At 41.6% G+C, this 20,341-nt stretch overlaps 1 protein-coding gene across 3 annotated transcripts in view; it reads left to right on the top strand.

The window, feature by feature from the left end:
• The window catches only part of SLC1A2 (solute carrier family 1 member 2), a 102,258-nt gene that overhangs the window by 2,175 nt on the left and 79,742 nt on the right, over positions 1 to 20,341 (top strand). The window contains exon 1 of one of the 3 annotated variants that reach the window (XM_068945499.1): positions 49 to 66. The exons of 1 other annotated variant lie outside the window; for it this stretch is intronic. Coding sequence is in view for 1 of the 2 variants with exons in the window: in XM_068945492.1 (XP_068801593.1) it covers positions 11,714 to 11,763 (50 nt within the window). In the remaining variant the exon portion in view is untranslated. Of the gene's footprint in view, positions 1 to 48; positions 67 to 11,698; positions 11,764 to 20,341 lie in introns of those variants that run through there. One more of the 3 variants, XM_068945492.1, reaches the window with a different exon arrangement.

Below are 20,341 nucleotides of genomic sequence, written 5' to 3'. Positions count from 1 at the left end.
AAAAAAGACAGGTAGCAGGGAGCGTCCATTGCCGCAAGCAGAGCAGCGTATCTCAGGCACACGCAAGTGTGTGGAGAAAGACCTGGTGGAGACGAGGACAAGGGAAAGGAGAGGCAAGGCGTAGGGTAATCAGGCTGTATGTGCTACGGTTTTATGCCTGGTGGCTCTTACGATGTTCAGATAGACGCATTAGTCAAGATACGTGCCATGCTTGTATTGTAAGTCGTTATTTTCTTTGTGCTGGAGCTATTCCAATCACAATCATTTTCATGTTGAGTTATTTCTCCTTTCACAGGGGATCTTACTTAAAATCTCCAAATTGGGGGGTATCAGGAGTAGCGCAGGATATTTGGTGAATGACAGAAATTGCCGATATGTCCACAGGGGAAGGCAAGTCTGTGTTTCATTCTCAGGAAGTGGACCACTTAGACCCAGGATTTGCTAGGAAAGGAGATTTCCTTGTCTGCCCCTGTCTAGTCATAATTTTTTTTTCAGTGTCTTTCTTAGACTTATCTGTGAATAGACATTTGCTGTCCAAAATGTTCTGTTCCAAGGAGTTGATGGACAACAGGAAACTACGATCAGTTGAAAAAGAAAACATTTCCAAACATGGCAAAATCAAGCCCCTGTGGGCTTTTGGGTCTACCTTGCCATAGTTCCTACTACTGGAGCTTTGGCTTACTGCAGTGTGGACTGACTGGTACCTTGACTGCTTAGTCTTCCTTTCACAAAATCCCCTGATACTGATCTCAGTACCAAGATGGATTTTTGGTGTGTGGCTGGAGCTGGATACTGAAAATAAGTAGTTCAGGCTAGACCCAATTACTGATACTGTGCTAGGTTGCTTGTTGTTAACGTTCTCTGTCTAAACATCTTCTACTGGCCATTACTGCAGGCACGATACTAGGAGAAACAGCTGTTTGATCTGTGCTAGCATAGCCTTTCCTGAGTCCGTAGCGTGGTTCAAAGATCCGTTGTCGTTAGTTTGTGTTTGCAAAGACCTCTCATTGTGGCATCCAGCAAAGCAGAGTAGGTTGAACCTATGGAGACTAACTATTTCTGCCTTAAGACAGTGCTTTTAAGCACTTGCTTTACTTTTATAGGGCCTGAAAGGGCCTAAAGGGTAAATGGGATAGACTGTGATCCATTTGATGCCCATGCTTGTCTTTGGGCGGTTGAGCAAAGCCCTGAGCACCTTGCTTCCTGTGATTTTGTTATAGCTCTGAGCTCTCTTGTTAGCCTCACTGTTTCAAAAGGGAAATAAAGCAATACGTTGCTACTGGTTTTTGCAAACAACTGGTTTCTATAATCTAGAGATAGGTTTTGGATGGGGCTTTGTAGTTCAGATGTTAAACTATGGGTGTTATTTATTTCCTTTTTTCCCCTTTGAGTAACGGTATTTTAGATACAAATGCATCTCTGGATTTTTAGAGTATTTTGTATACTTTCAAAGACTGGAATTTCAGGCATGACTTTTGGGTTAGTGCCTGCTCCTTTAAGTATACAGCTGGTAGGAGACACTTATCACTGCATCTGTGGTAGTAAATTAAAGAGGGGCAAGCCCAGGAGCTCAGTCCTCTCTGTGCCAGTCAGGCAGCAGAGCACTCCCACCATGGCTTTGGCTAGCTAGTGCTCTCCCAGTTCCCAGGCATGGTCAGCATGGGCCAGTGGTTGTTCCCAGGAGTCAGTTTGGATGCAATTACTGTATTTTGGAGAGTTTAATAGTACAGATATGGGCTGTTCCCTTTCAGTTGGCCTAAGTGCTAGAGAACAGTCCCAGGGCATGTTTATTACCCGTAAAGGCAACGTCTCTATTAGTTTATGTGCCACACACTTAACTGGCAGTGTGTGCGTGCGTGTGTGTACACACAGTGCTGCAAAATAAATCTAGTGAAAGTGAGGAAGTATGCTGAAACATCATTGTGCTTGAAAATGCAGAAGCTTCAGGGTAATTGTTTAGTGTAATGATTTGATTGGTGACATAGTTGTACGTGCTTCACAATTTTATATATGTTGAATATAGATGGTCTTTATGTAATATAAAATGGCATGGAGGCAGATTTCCCATGCTGTTCTGAATGGAGAATATACTGCATGTAAGCTACAGAGATTCCCTTCCTGATGTTTGACTTTATTAATATCTCAGTTAACAGAAAAACAAAAACAGCTGTGGTCCATTCCTTTTCTCTGAGCTTGACTGTTTCTACATTCATCTGCAGAAACTCTCTATCTTCATCCTAAGTTTCGCTGTCTCTGAAGCTGCGGTTCTGCAATCATGAATATTCTCTGTACCACCTGGTTACCCAACAATATGAGTTTGGTCCAGTTCAGGGAAGGGCATATGATTAGATTCCTCTAAAATTAGCCACAGCATATAGTTTAGAACTTACATGGGTTTTATACTAGCTGTAAAAAAATAAATAAATAAAAATAAAAAAATAAAAAAATTTTTAAAAAAATGAGTCAATTCGACATAAAGTTAATGTGGCAGGCACATATAATAAATAACTTAGCCAGCATAAAGCCCTGTGTTAAGCTGTCAACGTTTCTTGAACAAATTTTAGCCGTAAGAATGAATTTATTATATTGGGTTAGTGTTTTAGTTATGTGGCTGTGGTGGTTATGGATCTTGTAGTAGGAGCCCTAAAGCCATTTACTGTATTGTCAAGACACAGCCTAAAGGGGAGATTGCTAACACCTAGCCTGGAGACAATGGAGTATGCCTGTCTGAGTCAGTAAAATTGGCTCTGTGTTTCATTGTAACGTTCAAATACGTACGTAGGAGAGTGGATTTTTAGGATCTCCCACAATATGTACACAAGCACACCCACAGATTTCTTGTCATCTGAGTTTTCATCCAGTAATTTACCCGCAAAACTCCTCTAAATGGAAACTTGATGAAATGTGCTGGCGAGAGTGTTTAGATATTTCAAATGATGAAATCCTCCATGTGCGCTCCACTGTTATTTTTATTCAGGATTTGAATAGCACCAACCCATGATGGAGATGTTTTACCCTATACACTTTCTCAGACATGTTGTGGGACAGATGGAGTGGATGTAGTCTATTAATTAGAGATATCAGCTGTGGCTCTGACCTCGTTTCACTGTTGTCGATTGCAAATCTCTCAGTGATTTCAATAAAAGAGAATTAGGCCCTGCAGAAGATAACACAGGTTCCTTAAAACTCATCTGATGACATGAGAGTTCTCATCACTCCAACCTTCAGTTTGACCTTGGGCTACCCTTTCAAAAAGAAGTTGTCGTATACATTGTAACTCGGGTTTTGTAGCTATCTAGATCCTTATGTAGAGGCACAAATAAAATGCTTAGTATTAAAATGCTTCTAAAAAAAGTCTATAGGAGCTTATGTATCTGAGCTATTTGGAAAAACATGTTCTAGAATCAGAATAGATGTATAAAGGGTACGGTCAGGTAGCTGGTCCTTTTTAAAAAAAAAAAAAAAAAAAAAAAAAAAGCTAGAGTTTTCAAAAGTCCTGGCTTATTGTAGTCTTCCATGAGATAGACAAATAGATGTGTATACACACACATCCTCTGAACATACATGCGTGTGTGTATGTACAAGCACACTAAGAACTCTGCATAGGTTTTTGTGATAGCCACAAGGCAGTACTGTATTTCTGTAATAGCAAATATGACGCATTTAATTATCTTCCTTCATCTTCCCATTTCTTCTTGACCTACAGTCTATCCTGGCCAAGATCAGTAACAACTGTAAGCTTGGGAACAGTGTTTTAAAAATCACAGTTTATCAGTTAAGACTGACATAAAACCCCTTTTTTTTTCCTATTTGAAATGTGTAGGTATCCAGTCTTTCCCTTAAAGTAATTGTCAGTGAAAGCCTATATTTAGGTAGTGAAATCTCACCCACAAAGTCTGATATTTTGTGGTGTGTCATTACTAGAAATACCTACTTTAGTCCTAGAAATCATAGATTTCAAGTTTGCATTGAAGACCTCAGTTTTTTTTTTTTCAATTGCTACTCTCCCAAATTTCCATTCATGGCACTAAGTTTGATCTAAATCATCCATTCCTTTGCTTAAGCTGTGAGGTAGAGTATTTCAGATTTTATAGCATGCTCCTTGTGACATAGACAATACACATTGTTTTTAGAAGCCTTCAGATGGCTAGTACTGCTTCTCTTCTGTCATACACTGGCGTTCAGGTTTGGAGAACTTAGTTTTACTGAGCAGAAGGAAATGAGAATATGAAGTTGGTCAACAGAAAGTGTTTTTATAAGAGATGAGGCATAGACAAAATAAATGCAGAGACATGATGAGCAAAGGCTATTCTCTCAAAAGCTCAAATGTGGCTTTTAAACTACCATACCCAAATGTACAATTACCTGGGTGTCGCTGATCTTTCCATGGGGACCTTGTGTGTGTTTATGTGTGAACCTATCAGAATTTACCATGTTGTCCAGGTCAGGTTACAGGTGTGTGCATGTCTGAGGGGCAGGTTTATGGGTCTTCAAACTATTGTTTTATTTATGTGATCTATAGCGTTAGTGCAACAATTTGATGGAAACTCCAGGACTGCTCTCTGTTCCAGTGGCATTACTGTGGTGCAGCCTATTCAGATATAAACAAGCCTCTCCCTATGTGCAGGATGCTACTGGTGTCAGAAGGAGGGCTAAAGCTGAACAGGAATCCTTGGCCTTCAGTCTGGAATGTCTTGTGAAACTGGACAGTGTTGGGATGAGGAACTGGTGTGTTATTTATGTTCCTCCATCTGAATGACTGCTTTTATTTTCTCTCTTCCCTTTTTCCGGTTGCGTTCTCAGTGCCTTTGAAACCACTGTGATGGTGGCAAGGGAAGTGTAGCGCTGCCTAGTGTTCCCCCCAGCTCACTCTGCAGAGCAGGACCCTGGTGGTTCAAAGCACAGCCCCTAGCTAGGCCCCAACCAAGAGTTTGGATCTGCCCCCACCGCTGTGCAGAAGACATAAGTTTTGGCCTCTCCTGGGCATACAGATCCTCTCTGGGTGTCTGCAGCAGCAGGAACACTGGGGCTTTCTGTGCTCCCTGTGGGGGATGCACTACTTACATCCAGCCGGCAACTTCCAGGCTCTCTGTGCAAAGAGTCATCTTAGCACAGCAGCAAGCTGTGTGCTTGGGAGGTGTATGGGGAGAAGACGCAGGGCTAACAAATAGGCCTTAACCTTTGATCCTTTCTCATTTAGTAACTTTTCATTTTTCATATGATTTAATACCCTTCCCCAGCCCCACGTGTGTCAGTACCTGCTCTTTAGAACAGTTAATTATATGAGTGCTTGAAAACACTGGACAGATCTGTCAAATCCATCATCTGCTCTTGGCCATCTGCTAATGAAAACTCTTCTTTTGCCAAGTCAGTACAATATTTGACACTTTTAGCATCCAGCTCGTTAGTTTAAAATACTATTTCCAGAGCCCTACAAGCAATAAAAATATCATTGCGCTTTTATATATTTAATCCTACCTCTATATTAATTTCAAAGCCTCTCAGTGTACTTAAAGCTTTAAGACAATTAGCTACAGTAAGTGTCTCGGTGCTTGGAAAGATAACAGACTAGGTTCAAAGATCATCGTGTTTTCTAGCTTTCTAACTACATATGTTTTCTAACTTGCATATATACTTGATCCTGTATAAGCAATTCCAAATTGGGGATCCTTACAAGGAAGGAAAACAAGAACCAAGACATAAGTCTTAAGGAACACTCCTGCCGATTACAGGCCTCCCTAGGAGAACAGCATGAAATTCACAAAAATGCAGTGTTTCACGTTCACTAAAAGTATCCGAGAAATCAAGTCAGATTCAGCAAAGTGCTTTGAAGAAAAGGAGGAGAGGAATTTAAAAAGGGAAAACATCCACAATAAATGCTTTGTTTCATCATTTGAAACATTTGGTCTTTCAGATTTTCCATTTTAAAGAATGATTTTTTTTCAATTGATAAAAGGTAAATGAGTAGAAGACTAAATCAAAATGGTAAGTGACTCCCAATACAAAACATAACGCTTCGCTGTGGATTAAAGAAATATTTAGTGTTGACCAAAACAATATATTTTGTGAATTTTTTTTAGTGTTACTAGGAAACTCAAAAAATATCTTTTTAAGTGTGACCTGAACCAATCTTTTTCTTGATTTTTAAAATATGACCTCCAAGTCAAAAATCAATAATTTTCCAGGTTCCTTTCTGCTTTGTTCCCTTTTCATCCCTGGGTTCCTTTTTTGTTCCCTTTTTTTTTTTTTCCCAACACAGGAGCTAAAGCCTGGTCTGTTCCTTTAGACATTTAAATTTATATCTATATAAAAATAGATATAAACACGCACACAATAGATATAGACACACACGCGTGTGCATATGTGCTTCATTACTCCATTTTAAATATGAAACTTTCAAGTACTCTCTCCTTTCTTCAGTAGTTTTATTTAGTAGACTTTGTTGCTTATGTCATATTGGTGCCTTTTAATTCCACCTCGTTGTGTATTTCCACAACATCTTTTGGTTTCTCTCTTATTGTTAGAATTTGGTTTAATTCCGGTTTTGTTAAACTGTATGCATTTCAGCCATCTCTGTCCTTTTGTTATTTCTAGTCCTCTGTGGCTTCTATTTTGTCTTTTATAATGCTGCTTCCCTTTCCTGGTCACTAGACACTGGAGATTCACCTAAGGTCTCTGTCTTTAGCTAGACAGCTAGCTGGGAAGAAAAACCGTGCCAAGTCTCTATGCTTCATTACTATTTTGCTTAGTTTGGAGTAAAAGATCTCTTTTTCTGTGGCTGCATACAAAGGCGTATCTGGTTTTGTCTTCAGCTTATTCACTGGTTTTGCTTCCAAAATTTCTAGGAGGTTTTGAACCTTTTCTGCGTTAATGTTAGAAACGGTTGGTATGTTTTCCTCTGCTGATTTTTGCAACCGCAGGTTTGCGGTGTTGATTTTCAATCCCGGTAACCATATATAGGCACAGAGGCTGTCTGCTTTGAATTGCCTGCCTCTGCTGGGTGGGCTGGAGGCAAAAGGTTACCAAAGTCAAGGTCTTTAAGCTCTGTCCAAGAATTTAGCCTTTTCTTATTCTGTAATGGATTATCAAATAAGATAATGGTTAACACCTCTGAAATAGGTATTTTTGAGGCAAGGTTGAATTCAACCGATTACTCTTGGTATGATGCAAGTATGAGCGAGGGATGATCAGTGATGTATCTGAACGTAGAATCTGTGTAAGCGAGAAGATGGCTGGTTCCAGAAGGGTTGCAGAGGGTAACAGTAACATCTGCATTCATACTGGACTCTTGACATTAACTTATGCCTGTACCTCCACCCAGGGGAAGACTGGTAAGCATGTCTAAGGGAAGTTATAATTACATCACCTTCTAGTTGACCTCTCTGTGTGAATCAAGTTAGTCTCACTTGGTCCCACTGTCAGATTTGTGCTTTAAACCAGAAAGAAAACTGCATCTCTGATTTACTTGTAGCCTCCTCCACACATGCCATGTGGTTTCCAGGCCTGTGGCCTTCATCCTCCTTGAGGCAGGACCTGTCGTCTTTGTCTTTCAAGCCAATCACTGTGCTTTCCCCCTGTAATTTACTGTGATTACATTGGCAGCTGTGTTAAGTTTGGATCTTGGAGATTTGCACTCTCGTGGGGACAGTGACAGAGATCACCCGTAAACAAATCACATGCACTGCTAAGCTGCTGCGGCATTACACATCGTTCACCAAGGCTGGCTGGGAGGTGCTGTGTATAAACCTGTCAGCTCCTGGCTCTGTGTGAGAGTCTTTGGGCAAGTGTAGCACCCTCTTAGAGGTGTTGGGGGAAGCACTGGTGCCTCTGGTACAGCTTTCCAACCTGGGGGAGCCCCATGAGCAGAGACCTGTTTAGATCCTGAGGGCAGTGTAACCGTATTAGCCCAGCACTGTCTTCAGGCTAATGACTGCCTCTTAGCTGGGCTAATTAGCTTGAGTACAGCAGGGTGCTAGTATGGATGTCCCGAGCTAGCACAGATGGAGACGCAGACACCCATCTCGTACCCTAGGCCAGGCCCATACAGAGCCTGAGAACCCTTTTCTCAACAGACTTCTCAGTCCAAAGACAAAAGGTCAATGCTTTTTCTTCTGGAGTGTGAGGTCTGTGGCCAGCAGCTGTGGTTTTTATTAAGTAGTAGCTGTCTAGGACCATGGCTTCCTTAGAAATCTTTTTAAAAAAAAAAAAAAAAAGCATATATATAACACTTAACAGAGGGGCAGAGGGAATTGACTAGACAATCTCTAGAGGCCTCTTCCAATGTCAGCTATTCTCCGAGTCCACAATTACAGATGTACAGCTGTCTCTGTGTAGTATCTTCATAGCTGAAGACAATGGTCTTGGTTATGGCTGTGATACCGGTGGCCGACTGCTGGCATACCGTATCATACCGTACTATGTCCATGTTCCTGAATTTTCATGAGCTTGGCTTCAGGCGATGTCTACGTGAACAAGCAGTGCAGCCCAGCAGGGGCAGATCTGCAGAGATCTGATAAGTCCACACTGTGTTCATCTTCGGAGCTGCACTAGGTACTGAGTTCCACTCTGGTCTGCGGCCAGTAAGTGGAGTGCCTCAAGCATGCTCCTGGGGTGCATTTTCTGTTTTAGCTGCATCCAAAAATAATTCAGTGCATGTGCACGACACAGCTTTGCAAGGCGAACCAGAGTGGTGGGAATGATGAGGAGATTCGCTGCAGAAGCTCCCTCCTGAGCTGGACTAAATTGCTCATGCAAGTTTACCCTTGGCTGGTTACTGAGACTCCTCAGGTAAGTGCTCGCCTTGGGCAGTTCCCGTGTGGAGCTGTGCGAGCGACCTGCTTGGTACACACGCTCACCAGGCAGCGCTGCAGCTGGTGCGGCTGCGGAGCCCAGGTGCTGCCGTGGCCGACGTGCGCATATGTTAGACACTAGTGAGCAAGACCTAGCTTCTCATTAGGAGGAACACAGACTGAAGCAAAGTGTGGTAAAACCCAGTCTCCAGTCATGTATTTAGCCTTCCGTTGCACATTCATGCCAAAAGTGCAGGGGGCTCTTTGCCTCGTACAGTGAGAGAAACAAGGCATATTGCGTTTGCCGTGATCATAATTCACTTCCTTTAAGACACAGAACTATCTCATTAATTAAGCATCTGGCTCCTTATCTGTAAACTGCTCTTGCTATAGTAGCTTAGAAAAAATTTGGCCTTAAAAGTGCACGTATATATTAAGCAGCACATGGCATACGCACGCATGCAGGCATAGGAGAATTAATTTAACACACCTGGCTGCTATTTATATCAAACCAATCTAGGATGGAAAGTGCAGAACAAATCAGAATCCCTCAACTGATGTTTTTAGGAGGATATAAAGTAGGCAGATGGTAATGTCCTGCATTAAAAACTGCCTGGAGATATTATTCCTATTGGTACAGAAAGTGCTGGAGGAACCTTCACGACTATGTAGACCAAAACTGTTGTGAAACTCAGCTCACTGCAATACCAGAGCACCTCAACGAGAAACTTCCTGCCATTGCCAGGATTAGCGATGGCCTTTTCTTGTTTTCTTTCCTGCTTCAGTGAGAGGTGTAGTTCTCCGATGCTCTGTTGGATGGGGCCAGTAATAACTCTTTCTAGGGGGAATCTCAAATAAAGCCTCTGAGCTGTGCTTAGTAAAGCCTCAGCAGCGCTTACTGCCTGGTGAGGCAGGAGCAGCCGCAGTGCTCGGCACGCGTTATGGCTGTATGGCATCCCAGTCGAATTAAGGTCTAAGCTAAAAAGAGTTTACATGTTCCTTGTTTAGCTGGGTAAGTCTTTCTAATTTTTAATGAGGACTTTCTTTTTAAACAAGTTCCTGGAGAGAAGTACCTTCCTGTTTTCCCTTTGTGCAATGGGGCCGTGGCACATGGTGGCAGCCCCACAGCCACGTGAGTCTCGCAGCCCCTCCGTTGCCACCCCTCTCTCTCGCCGTGGTGCCACCTGGACTCTCCATCCTGCCTTGAGCTGTGCTTGAATACTTTTGAGGTGCTGGTTCCCTGGCTGTGTCTGGCTGAAATCAGTGAATAGTTCCAAAGACTTATGGGGCAGCGGGGAACAGGTACAACCCGCAAGGATGACTTGACTGTATGAGCACCTTTTTCTTAGATAACCTGGCTTTTGACACAAAATCCTAGTACAAAGAGTGAAAGTACCCATCCATTGAGATTAATGCTCCCCCCCCCCCCCGTATACTGTTCTTTTTTGCAGTAATATTTTACCATGAGGCAATATTACTGTTAGTAGCAGTTAAGGAGTCTGTGGAACATTAAGCGATAATGTGCACCACAAAATTCAGACTGAAGGACTTAGTTCTGGTCACCTGGATTCTAGCCAGCTTAAACTGTGGAATTGCATTACTTGATTTTGCCTGTCGACAAGTGAGGTGAATTGTTGAGTTTAGATACCTCAGTTTCAAAATTACAAATGCTCTGAAATCTTCTGAGTACTAAGAACTTGATCTGTTTAAGATCTGATTCGTCATTGAGGTGGCAGTCTCCAAAGCTCTGTTCTGGGGATCAAAGCCTAACTGCTCATTAAGTATTACATACCCTTACAGTAGAAAGATGGACAATTATCTACAATTTGGACTCTCTTACAGAGATTCAGCAAAGCCCTAGAATGAGACCATGCCAGTATTTATTGCCAAGACTTCTTCCTGCTCCAAGACCTTTTCCTAGCTAAAAAAAGATACCATCTCCTATTACGGCCCTTTGATATCCCAGTGAGAACAGGAGTAAGGTGGAACATGAAGCAATTCCGTTTGTAGGATTTATTTATTCACTAACCTACAGAGAAATGTTTCCTGTTCAAAATAACAATGATGTTAGTTAATCTGGATATATTGGCTAAATCACGAGAAAAGAATGCCTTTTCCTATCTTAAGGGAATAGTTAAGGTTTAGTCACAGAAATAATTGAATGCCAGTATCTTTATTCCTATTCTTTTTAAGCTTCAGACTGTCACCAAGACATCTTGTGGAGCCAATAACAATAAAAACATCAAGAACAATAATATTTCATCAGTGATTTTTTTCCCTGTGTCTGTACCACTTGATGCAGATTTTATTTACTTTAGTAAATACAACTGATTTTTCCAGATCACACTAGTGTATATCATGCTGTTCAGCCTGTGTCTGGAACTATTTTGTTACACAGATTCCTTGATAAGTTGGCGTAAAGATTGATGCCATTGACTTGAAAAAGTGCTAAGGGACAGTTTAATTCTACTAGGTAGTAACGGTTTGTAATCTATTTTTCTATTCAGACTCTGCACTGGAGGTAGAAAATCATTGATTTCTGAATCATAACAGCAACTGTTTTATCGCTGCTCCTCCTTGGACAAATTTGAGGAGGGTTACAGCAGTTGTCACCTGTCCAAGACCACTGGGATACTGCAGACAGCCATTGGCTGCTGAGTGCTGCAGGTGATTGGGAAAGAGAGCTGGAGCATCTCACCTAAAAGCCACCAGCTCTGCATTTGCAGAGGGACCACCAAGAGTCGTCATTTGAACGCCGCCGGGGGCTGAGGATATGAACCCGTCAGAAAGGGACGCGAATTGAACAGGCACATCACGCCATAACTATAAAACCAATTGGTGCCTGGAGCTCAGACTTAGCCTTGAAGATGAGAGCTGAAAAGATGGGAATGACAAATTAATTACTGTCTTGTACCTGTGTGTTAATGCCTTGTAATTACCCTGGAGTACACGGTGACTGTGCATCATCCTCTGAGTAACGTATTTCCGTAATTTTACACACCTTAAGAAAACCACGGTAGCTGTCATCTACTATTTCTTCATTATTTTCAAGGGGGAGAGAAAAGAAAGGGAAAAAGGATTTTAAATTCCAGCCAGTTTTCCTGCTATTTATGCTCCTCCTACTCATAGTTTAGACGGTAGTTTTGGCAACCTGCCTTCTCCTCCGTGGCATAACAAGAGTGGCCACAGGGAGGTGTTGTTTTTCCAATCCTGGCATGACAGGATTACCAGAATGCCTAAGAGGTGCTTCTTTGCAGCTAAAATGATATGTACTAAAAGATGTAAGTGTCTCCTAATTTATCTTCTTGTCTAAGATTCTCTTGTCGGAGAAAGCTAAGGAGAAATGCTTGTATTATTGTCTTTATAGAGGGAGAACTAAGGTGTAAGGTTTGTTCAGTATCACGCAGGAATCTGTGACTGTGGCTAGAACGGAGTTTAGTTTTTGTGTCTCCGTGGCCAGTTAGGTAACACAAAACCATGTGTTTTCCACACTTTTCACTCTGGATAATGTTGGTTGCCCCTTTTCTGCCTGACTAGAATAGAGGGAGGCCAAAAGAAGGGCTGAACTTACTTCTGTGTGTGGACTTGCAGTGGCTTCTCTGTTCTTGTGAAAAGAACATATCAGCTTGTCTTCAAATTAGTTGAATTGCTCTGGAATGCTTAGGTTCTCCTTTTGCTTTCTCCAAGCCTTTTTTCCCCTGAAACTTAGAGTATCTTAAAACCTGACAACTACTTTTTATTTTTAGAGTCTGACTGCATTTCTTGGAACTGTTGTTTCTAACACTGTCCTGCAACTGATGTGTTTATTAGTGGTGGCTGATGAGTAAAACTAGGCTTTTTAGGCATCAAACAATATGTACCTGAAGGATAGACTGGAAATTTTCCAATGACTGGAAATACACTAGTGTCAAATGTACACAGAAAGCCAGAATGGAAAGAACATTATTGGCATATCCACCAGCTTATCACACTTCACCAACCTTTCAATTTCTATTTCTTTTGTGGACTAGCAGAAAAATATTCAGGAAATGGAAAGTCAAAACTCAGCTGAAGCCTGTGGTTTATTTAACAATTTTTGATGTGATGTGTCATGTTTCAACAGGTATATTCTTTCTCATGGCTTATGTTTTGTGACATAACTTCAAATTCTACCCTGCAGAACAGAATAGTAGGGTAGACAGAAAAAAGTTGTCCTATCAGTTTCATGATCAAGTATGAAAGCAAGATAACAGCCTAGCTGTCCACTTTTCATGACAAAAATGCAAAAAAGCAGCAAAATGGTGTGTTTTTGTGAAATTGACCATAACTATTGACTCGAAGGTGTTCCTTGTTTAAAGAAGATACATGTCTAATGAACCAAGGAAGGTGTTTTTACATATGGACACATACTGAAAGAAACACATGCTAACATGCATGCACCATTGTGCCCAAAGGGTGACCTGCCACCAAGTTGCTGGATATCTCTAGGACATAACTGACAAACACGACATAATTTTAAAATGCCCCGTGTGATGTACTGCGATGCTTACGCTAAAGTGAAGGTGGCACAGCCATCATTTAGTCTAGCTGCCTGGGTATTACTGGTCTCAAAATGCTTTTGTGGCCAGATTCTCTCCTGTGCTTCACCGTGTCCTGAGTTCAGTAGAAGAGAAGTGTTTGGTTCTCTGTGGAAGTCATATGCACAGTCCCATCCCAGTATGAATTAGATTATTCTTAACGGATGCTCTAATTTTGAGCTTTTGGGACCATTTATAATGGTGAGCTAGTATACTAGACTTTCTTATCTTTCATTTCCTCAAAAAATCTGTTGTCCAGGGTCTCTGGAGGAGGTGGTACAGGAGCTGACTAAGCCATGTTTATACCTTTCAGTGTCTTCCCCCTGTCAAGGAACTGCACTCTTAACTCCTCTGGTAATACCCAATTGATGTGTGTGGAACAGAATGGTCTCCAGATTTTGACTTTAAATCTAGTCGTCTTCTAAAACCCTTTAATGTAGCTAACAGTCTTCCCTGACAAGTTATCCCACTAATTATAAGTGTTTTCAAACCATCAGTGTTAACCTGCTGTAGTGATTCATGTATTTGTTTTTTCAAGCGCCATGAGGTACTGCACAGATTAGCTGGATTAGCTGAAACCAAGTCAGAAAACAATAATATGCCAGACAAAAAGGCTCATCAGATCCCATGCAGGGCTACAATATATAGTTAGGAAACTTACTGTAATTATTGTCTATAAAAGAAAATAGGGTGGGTTGGCTTATCTGGTTGGATAATGCAGTGTCTGATATAACATAAAAAAATACACCTCAAAAAATCAACTTACAGCCTGGAAAAGGACCACGATCACCCCCAACAGAGAGGGAGAGACCCACTTTATCTTACTGTACAGCATGGGTAGCAACAATGCTTGCTTCCATGCTGATTCTATAGATTCCAGGTCAGAGACACCACTCAGATATATTACAGTGGGTTTCAAATCGGTGCACGAGTATACATTCTCTAGAAAGATCTCAGAGCAATTTGTAAATTGTGTTTAAAATGCATCCTTTGGAATGAGTGGAATATTTCATTATATATTCCCATATGGGAAAATGAAAATTAAAAAGTTAGACTTCACCATCTACTTGTTATTTGCCCATAGAGACATTCATCTGAGTAGCACATATGTTAATGTTTTTTTTTTTCCTATTGGCTTGTCCACACCCAAAGTGGGAATTTTCTATGGCTTGTTTAGTGCCTATGGGTAATGTTTGTACTGAAATTCCTCGATGTACTCTTCTGTGATGTTTCCTGACAGGCTCAATAAGCACACTTAATTGTGTGAGCGTGTATTCTTGGTGGGGGTTTGTGAGTACAAGCATCCACGTTCATATGGACGTTAGTGTTACACACAATGTCCTACAAGTTTGTCCACGCAGAAATCTCACATGTGTGCTAGAGCACCTTAGACCTGAGAAGCTTTCCTTCTTAGCTTTTTGTACAGACCAAACAGTGACCTCCTGGCAAAAACTGAAGTAGCTTTATCAGTTCTGGCTGCCCGCTCTGTTCTGTTTCACTGTTAGCCTCTGTTGATATACAGTAAAGATAATAGGGATTTTTCCCATCGTGTTCATATGTTTTATGGATGCTTAGTCTTTTCTTCAGTGTGGTGGCAGTAGTAGTTAATCAGCTGAACTAGAAACAGGCCTGATAGTTGTTTGTTAGTTCTTGATACAAAACCCAACGTACGTTCCTGTTTAAAAATAAGTGGGGAAAAAAGGTGTAGAATTTTCAGTGCCTACCAGATACTTATTTTAATAGCCAAAAGGTAATTATTCTGCCAGTTTGTTACTTTTTAACGTTTACTTATTGCAAGAATGAAGACGAAATAATTACAAAAGAATGTGAGAAAGGTGGTAGACATTTAATTGTAGCTCTCCTGGCCAACAGTGTGTAGTTGGTTTGGGTTTGCCAGTATAGACTGTCCTGAATATTTGGCCATATTCTGACAATCACTTCCTGTCAGTTAAAATAGAGGAAAATTACATTTCAGGCCTACTCTTGTTTCAGTGAGACTGTCACCTGTGTGGCTGACAGGGAGAAGGTGGTGTCAGTGAGACAGGCTCGTCTTTGCTCAAGTCAGGACCTCCGCGGAATGCGTGATACATGGCACACGCAACGCGTTCTGATGCGCAGCTGGATTTTCTATGGTTTTGAAAGTCTTTCCACGCACTGGGAGTGCTTCACCGCTACTCCCAAGCTTGCTAGCGCTCTGCCTGGAGATGCACAGGCTTGCCTGCTGCAAAGCAAGCTACCGGGCTGCTGGGCAGCACGCTAGCTACGCTGCGCTAATTCCTCATGCAGCTATGCTTGCCCCTAAGCACACGTGAAGCGGCTGAATGTACCCTGCAAGTGTGCGGTAGCCAGCATGATATGTATTCATTCCTTTGTCTGCACCAGTGCAGGCAGGCCCTGCAATCGTAAAAGTCTTGCCATCCTAAAAATTGCGTCGTCTTTCAATTCCCTGCAAGTTTTACCAGCTTCATTTTCTTTGGCTCAGTTCTGAACTTGACTGCCCAGATGAGGCCAGGAGATGGGGTTACAGAACTGATTTTGCCTCTGCTAGTTTCTGACTACCAGTTAGTAGTACACATGACATCCAGCAAGTTTGAGCCTGGCAACTAATAAAAACCACTGGGTTTTATGCCCAAAATGAATTTGACTCACACCTACTTATCTTAGAAATGTAATTCGGCTGTGTCAGAGCAGCAGGCCTTTGCTTGTTGCAGGCTTCGCTGTGTTCATTCTGTGCTGCGGTTACTTCACACCTCATGTTGTGGATGTAAAAGGAGCAGGACAGGCATCTCAGAGCTGCTTCTCTCTAGTTGGAGGACATTCATGAAAACAAGTAGCATGCAATTGCCTGCGGCTCTTTTAGAGAAAATAGCATGCGCAGCTTAGAAACATTTATGTGATGTGCAGAAATGGAGGGGAAAAAGCTAAAATTCCCAGTTCTCCCATCACAGGGCCTTTTTTTAACAGCAAATGTTGCCGTACTGTAGTATATAACTGTAAGGACACAAGAGGGCTGTATGGGAGAGTGTAATTAGCACTAAAGAAGAGTGACTTGTGAAAACCAAAGCAAGCCAAGTACACACTTCCCTCATGAAGCTGTGAGAAAAGTGGTCACAGATGTTAAGTGGATGGGTTTTTAAATGAAATACTGTAAATAGGCTAATGAAACTCAATTAAGGAATACACTGACACTACCATTTCCAAATAGCAGTTGTGGAGTCACATTTTCTCCTGCTTTAAAAAAATACAAATTCTGAATCCAATTCTGCTGGCAGATGTACAGCAAAGACAGCACACCATATTTAAAAAATAGAATTCATAATACTCAAATCTGATTCCTAACACGTAATACAATGTATTTTTAAAAAGACGTCTGTGATTTTCTTCTGGGGCTCCCTGATGTGGAAAGGAAAAGGAACAGGGATGTGGAATCATCAAACCCAGCTAAGCAAGTTTTTTCAAGTGAGGAAGGATCAGTTTCTGCTCCTCACTGAGTATTCACTTAATGCTGCTATATCTGGGTTTAGAGCAACATGCAGGTGGGTATCTGAGGTATAAAAAGAGCTTGACTTGGTCATAAGTGGACTTAGAGAGCTGTAAGTTTGTTGTTGCCTCTTCATACACTTCAGTTAAAGATATGGATCTTTTAAAGCCTTGCTCTGCGCCCTCTTGCCCCAGTGCCTGAGCGCAGAGCTGCTCTGGGAGTGCTTATGTGGTGAGGGGGGCAACCACGAGGGCAGCGCTGCCTGTGCTCTGGGCTAGAGGGCTGCGAGGCAGCTGCAGTCAAAATGGTTTTTGTGTGGCCTTGCTGTCAGCTGGGTGTATTAGCAGGCGTTCGGTGTCGTGGTGGTCAGCGTGGGCCACCGTGCGTTTGGTGACCCTTCTGGTCCGCGTGAGCAGGGAGAGCTTTTTTCTGCAGGCGGTGTGCTATTCAAACCCTGGACGTCAGCACTGGGCGGCTGTGCCTGTCTGAGTTACCTTCCTCTCACCTGCTAGCCTCTCCTCACTACTGCCTCTCTTGCAGCCCACCCCAAAGCTGTGCACGCCGGCCTTCTCTTAGCCTCTTCACTTGCCTTTGGGAGCTTAGTCAGGTGCAGGTTCCCTGAATCTTTTTTTTTTTTCTTTTCTAGCCTTTGTTTTTAATCTGAACCATAATTGCCTAATAGTTTTACTTCACATTAACATGCCTTTTGCCTGCTCTAGCTCAGAGTGACTTCAATGCCTGTGAGCAGTGCCAAGCAAGCAGCCCGGGAGGAAGGACTCCAGTCGCTGTTGCCCTTGGGGGCCAAGCATGAAGCCTCTGTGCTGCCCCAGTGAGGGCTTCCAGGGGGGGCTCCAAAGGCTCACACAGACAACCTGGGTTTGTTCGAAAAAATCTCATCCTGCCTCTCTTGCAGGGAGCAAATTCAGTCCTGACGGGCAGTTTAGCCTTTGGCTTCTCACTGCTGAGTCTACCACAAGTAATGTTTTGGTGGTTTGTGGGACTGCTCCCTAGGAACTGCAGTCACTTGCTGCACATCCATTACAAAACTGCCGTTAGGTGGTTAGGGGTTCAGGTCACAACCAAGCCAGGCTGGCCAGGATCCCCAGCTACCCTCCCTTAGTCATCCCGCTCTCCCTGGATTTCGGCCTCTCCCAAAATAAAACTCCTCTTGCTATTACGCAGTGCTATTGCTACATCCATCAGAAAGGAGTGGCCCTGTTGGAGAAGCAAGGCTGAGTACATCTGTGCAGCTCAGGCAGTAGTGAATTATATTTTGCTACTAATAACTACTTCATGCTGGTAATAACGGCCTAAGCTGTGAGACCTTCCTTCTGAAATCACAGGCTGCACCGCAGACCACCACGTGTCCAACACCCTTCTTCCTGACTTATGTTCCTGCTTGAGGGAACTGAAGGAGCTGTGCAAAAAAGTGACACAGATTTTTATGGCCAAAGGACACAGAATGGATCCGTTCTCACTCTACATCGGGGCAGTTGTACGTACACATGTATGTGCACACACACAGTTACTTCAGTGGTCCATTAGGACAAATAGATCCTATCATAGTATGAATGTGCAATCCAGCAAATATTCTCTAGGGAGTGCAGTGAGAAAGAAAATGGAAACACAGAGTATTTATTCTTACTTTCCCTCATACAGGAGACTGAGTTATATTCTCTGCTAGTGTTCACTGTGCATCGCTCTGCTGAGTCCAGTACAATTCTGACAATTTGCATCAGCGGAGATTTGACCCTCTACTCGCCTGAGATTTATAGAGACAATAAATCATTCAATCAATTGCTGACTGTGTGTTTTATGAGGAAAGTTCAGCTTTAGTGTATGCACATCTACTCTTTGTCAAGACATGCAACATTCCTGTTCAAAGCAGCCCAAATACATTTTTATGAATAGAGCTTAGACATTACTATGGCAACTTAACGCTGTTACGGTTATTCAGGAGTAAATTATTAATGATTTTCAGCAGTAGAAAATTCAAAATCCCTTTCCTTATGGCTGTGCACTGTGGTATTATGTGTTTTATTGTGAAAATGCTACAAGCCTGGGAGTTCCTAGTACAGTATGTAAGCTGTAAGGTTTTTTTTCTTTTCTTTATGTATGTTCCCAGGGACTTTGTCATCTACTCTCAAGCTTTAAGCAGCTCTAGCAGTTTATTTTACCGTTAATTGACAGGCAGAGTGGGTTATGTTTAAAGGAGATTTCTTCCCTTGAGCTTCAAAATTCAAATTCATAACTCACTTGTAAATTTGATATAGGAAAGGCCTCCTGACATTTATTAAACTAATTTTTTAAAATTAGAATCATGGTGGTAACTATAAAAATCACATTTTAGGAAAAAATTGCATCTTATGCCTTCTAGTTTTTCATACAGCTTTTCTGTGCAGAAATAGCCTGGTAGTAAAAATATTGCAGAAGATTTTGAATTTTTTAAACATTCAGTAATCCACAGAATTTTTCAGACCAATAAACGCATAGGGAAAAACTGCACTGTTCTTGTTTTCTAAGAAAATTAAGCTAGATTGACGAGCTCTGAAGTTCTGTCTGGACTATTTATTAAGAATTTGAAAAGTGGATTTTCTTTACTCAGGTTCCCTCAGAAACATATTTCAAACGTTTTTCCTTTGCAAAATGTCCTGAAAGCTCTTTTCAGCATTTAGTGTGAACAGCATCATGTGGACAAGGGGGCAAGTCCCACTGAAAAGAAACGTGCCAGTAGCATAATTTGGGAGTAGAATATTTTTCATCTTTAATATCAGTGGTAATGTATACTTCTATGTTCTGGTCCTGCAAAGGCAGCAGCTGTTCTTTGAAGGGTCAGATAACTCTTATAAGCTTACAAAACTGTTTAACAGCATATTTACTTTTCCAAAGGGTCCTGAGGTATTGCTATCATAGAATTTTACATGACTGTTTTAAAACTGCTTAAAAATATGATCCTGCTTATCAAACTTTCTCATGTATGTACAGTCTGTTTTCTTTAGTTACTTAGATTGTCTTTATTCTTAATTTTTTCTCACTAAGAGATTTGATTGGTGACTTCAAATAAATATTAATTTCTGATAGGGTTGAATATTTATTAAGAGAATGGTAGAAAGTCTTTAAAGTTTGATTTAAGAAACGCATAGGTGTCAACCTCCACTTATTACCATTCTATGAATGTGTTCCAGGAAAATGGAGATTTTTAGTTAATATTAAGAAGAAAATTCTGTTTTGGTATGATTTATTACAACTCCCAGTTCGGGCAGTTGTAGTTAGGCTCAAAAATCCTGGGGAAATGTGATCCTAAGTTTGTGAAATAACTTAGTGAATATCAATCACATCATTAATTTTTGCACCTGAAACTAGCATGTCTCCCAAATTGTCTGTCCCAGACAGGTGAATTATCATGTTAAATGTGGAAAGGGTTGTATGTGGGTGTTTGTCTATGATGGTTCTTCTGGGTGGAGAGAATCTTTTCTTTCAGGAATTGTTGGGTATGGTGCAGTGTGCAGCTCCAC

The sequence above is a fragment of the Struthio camelus genome, chromosome 5 (genome assembly GCF_040807025.1).
Source record: "Struthio camelus isolate bStrCam1 chromosome 5, bStrCam1.hap1, whole genome shotgun sequence".
NCBI classification, from domain to species: domain Eukaryota; kingdom Metazoa; phylum Chordata; class Aves; order Struthioniformes; family Struthionidae; genus Struthio; species Struthio camelus.
The sequence above is the reverse complement of the archived record's forward strand: the minus strand, read 5'-3'. Positions and strand labels throughout refer to the sequence as shown.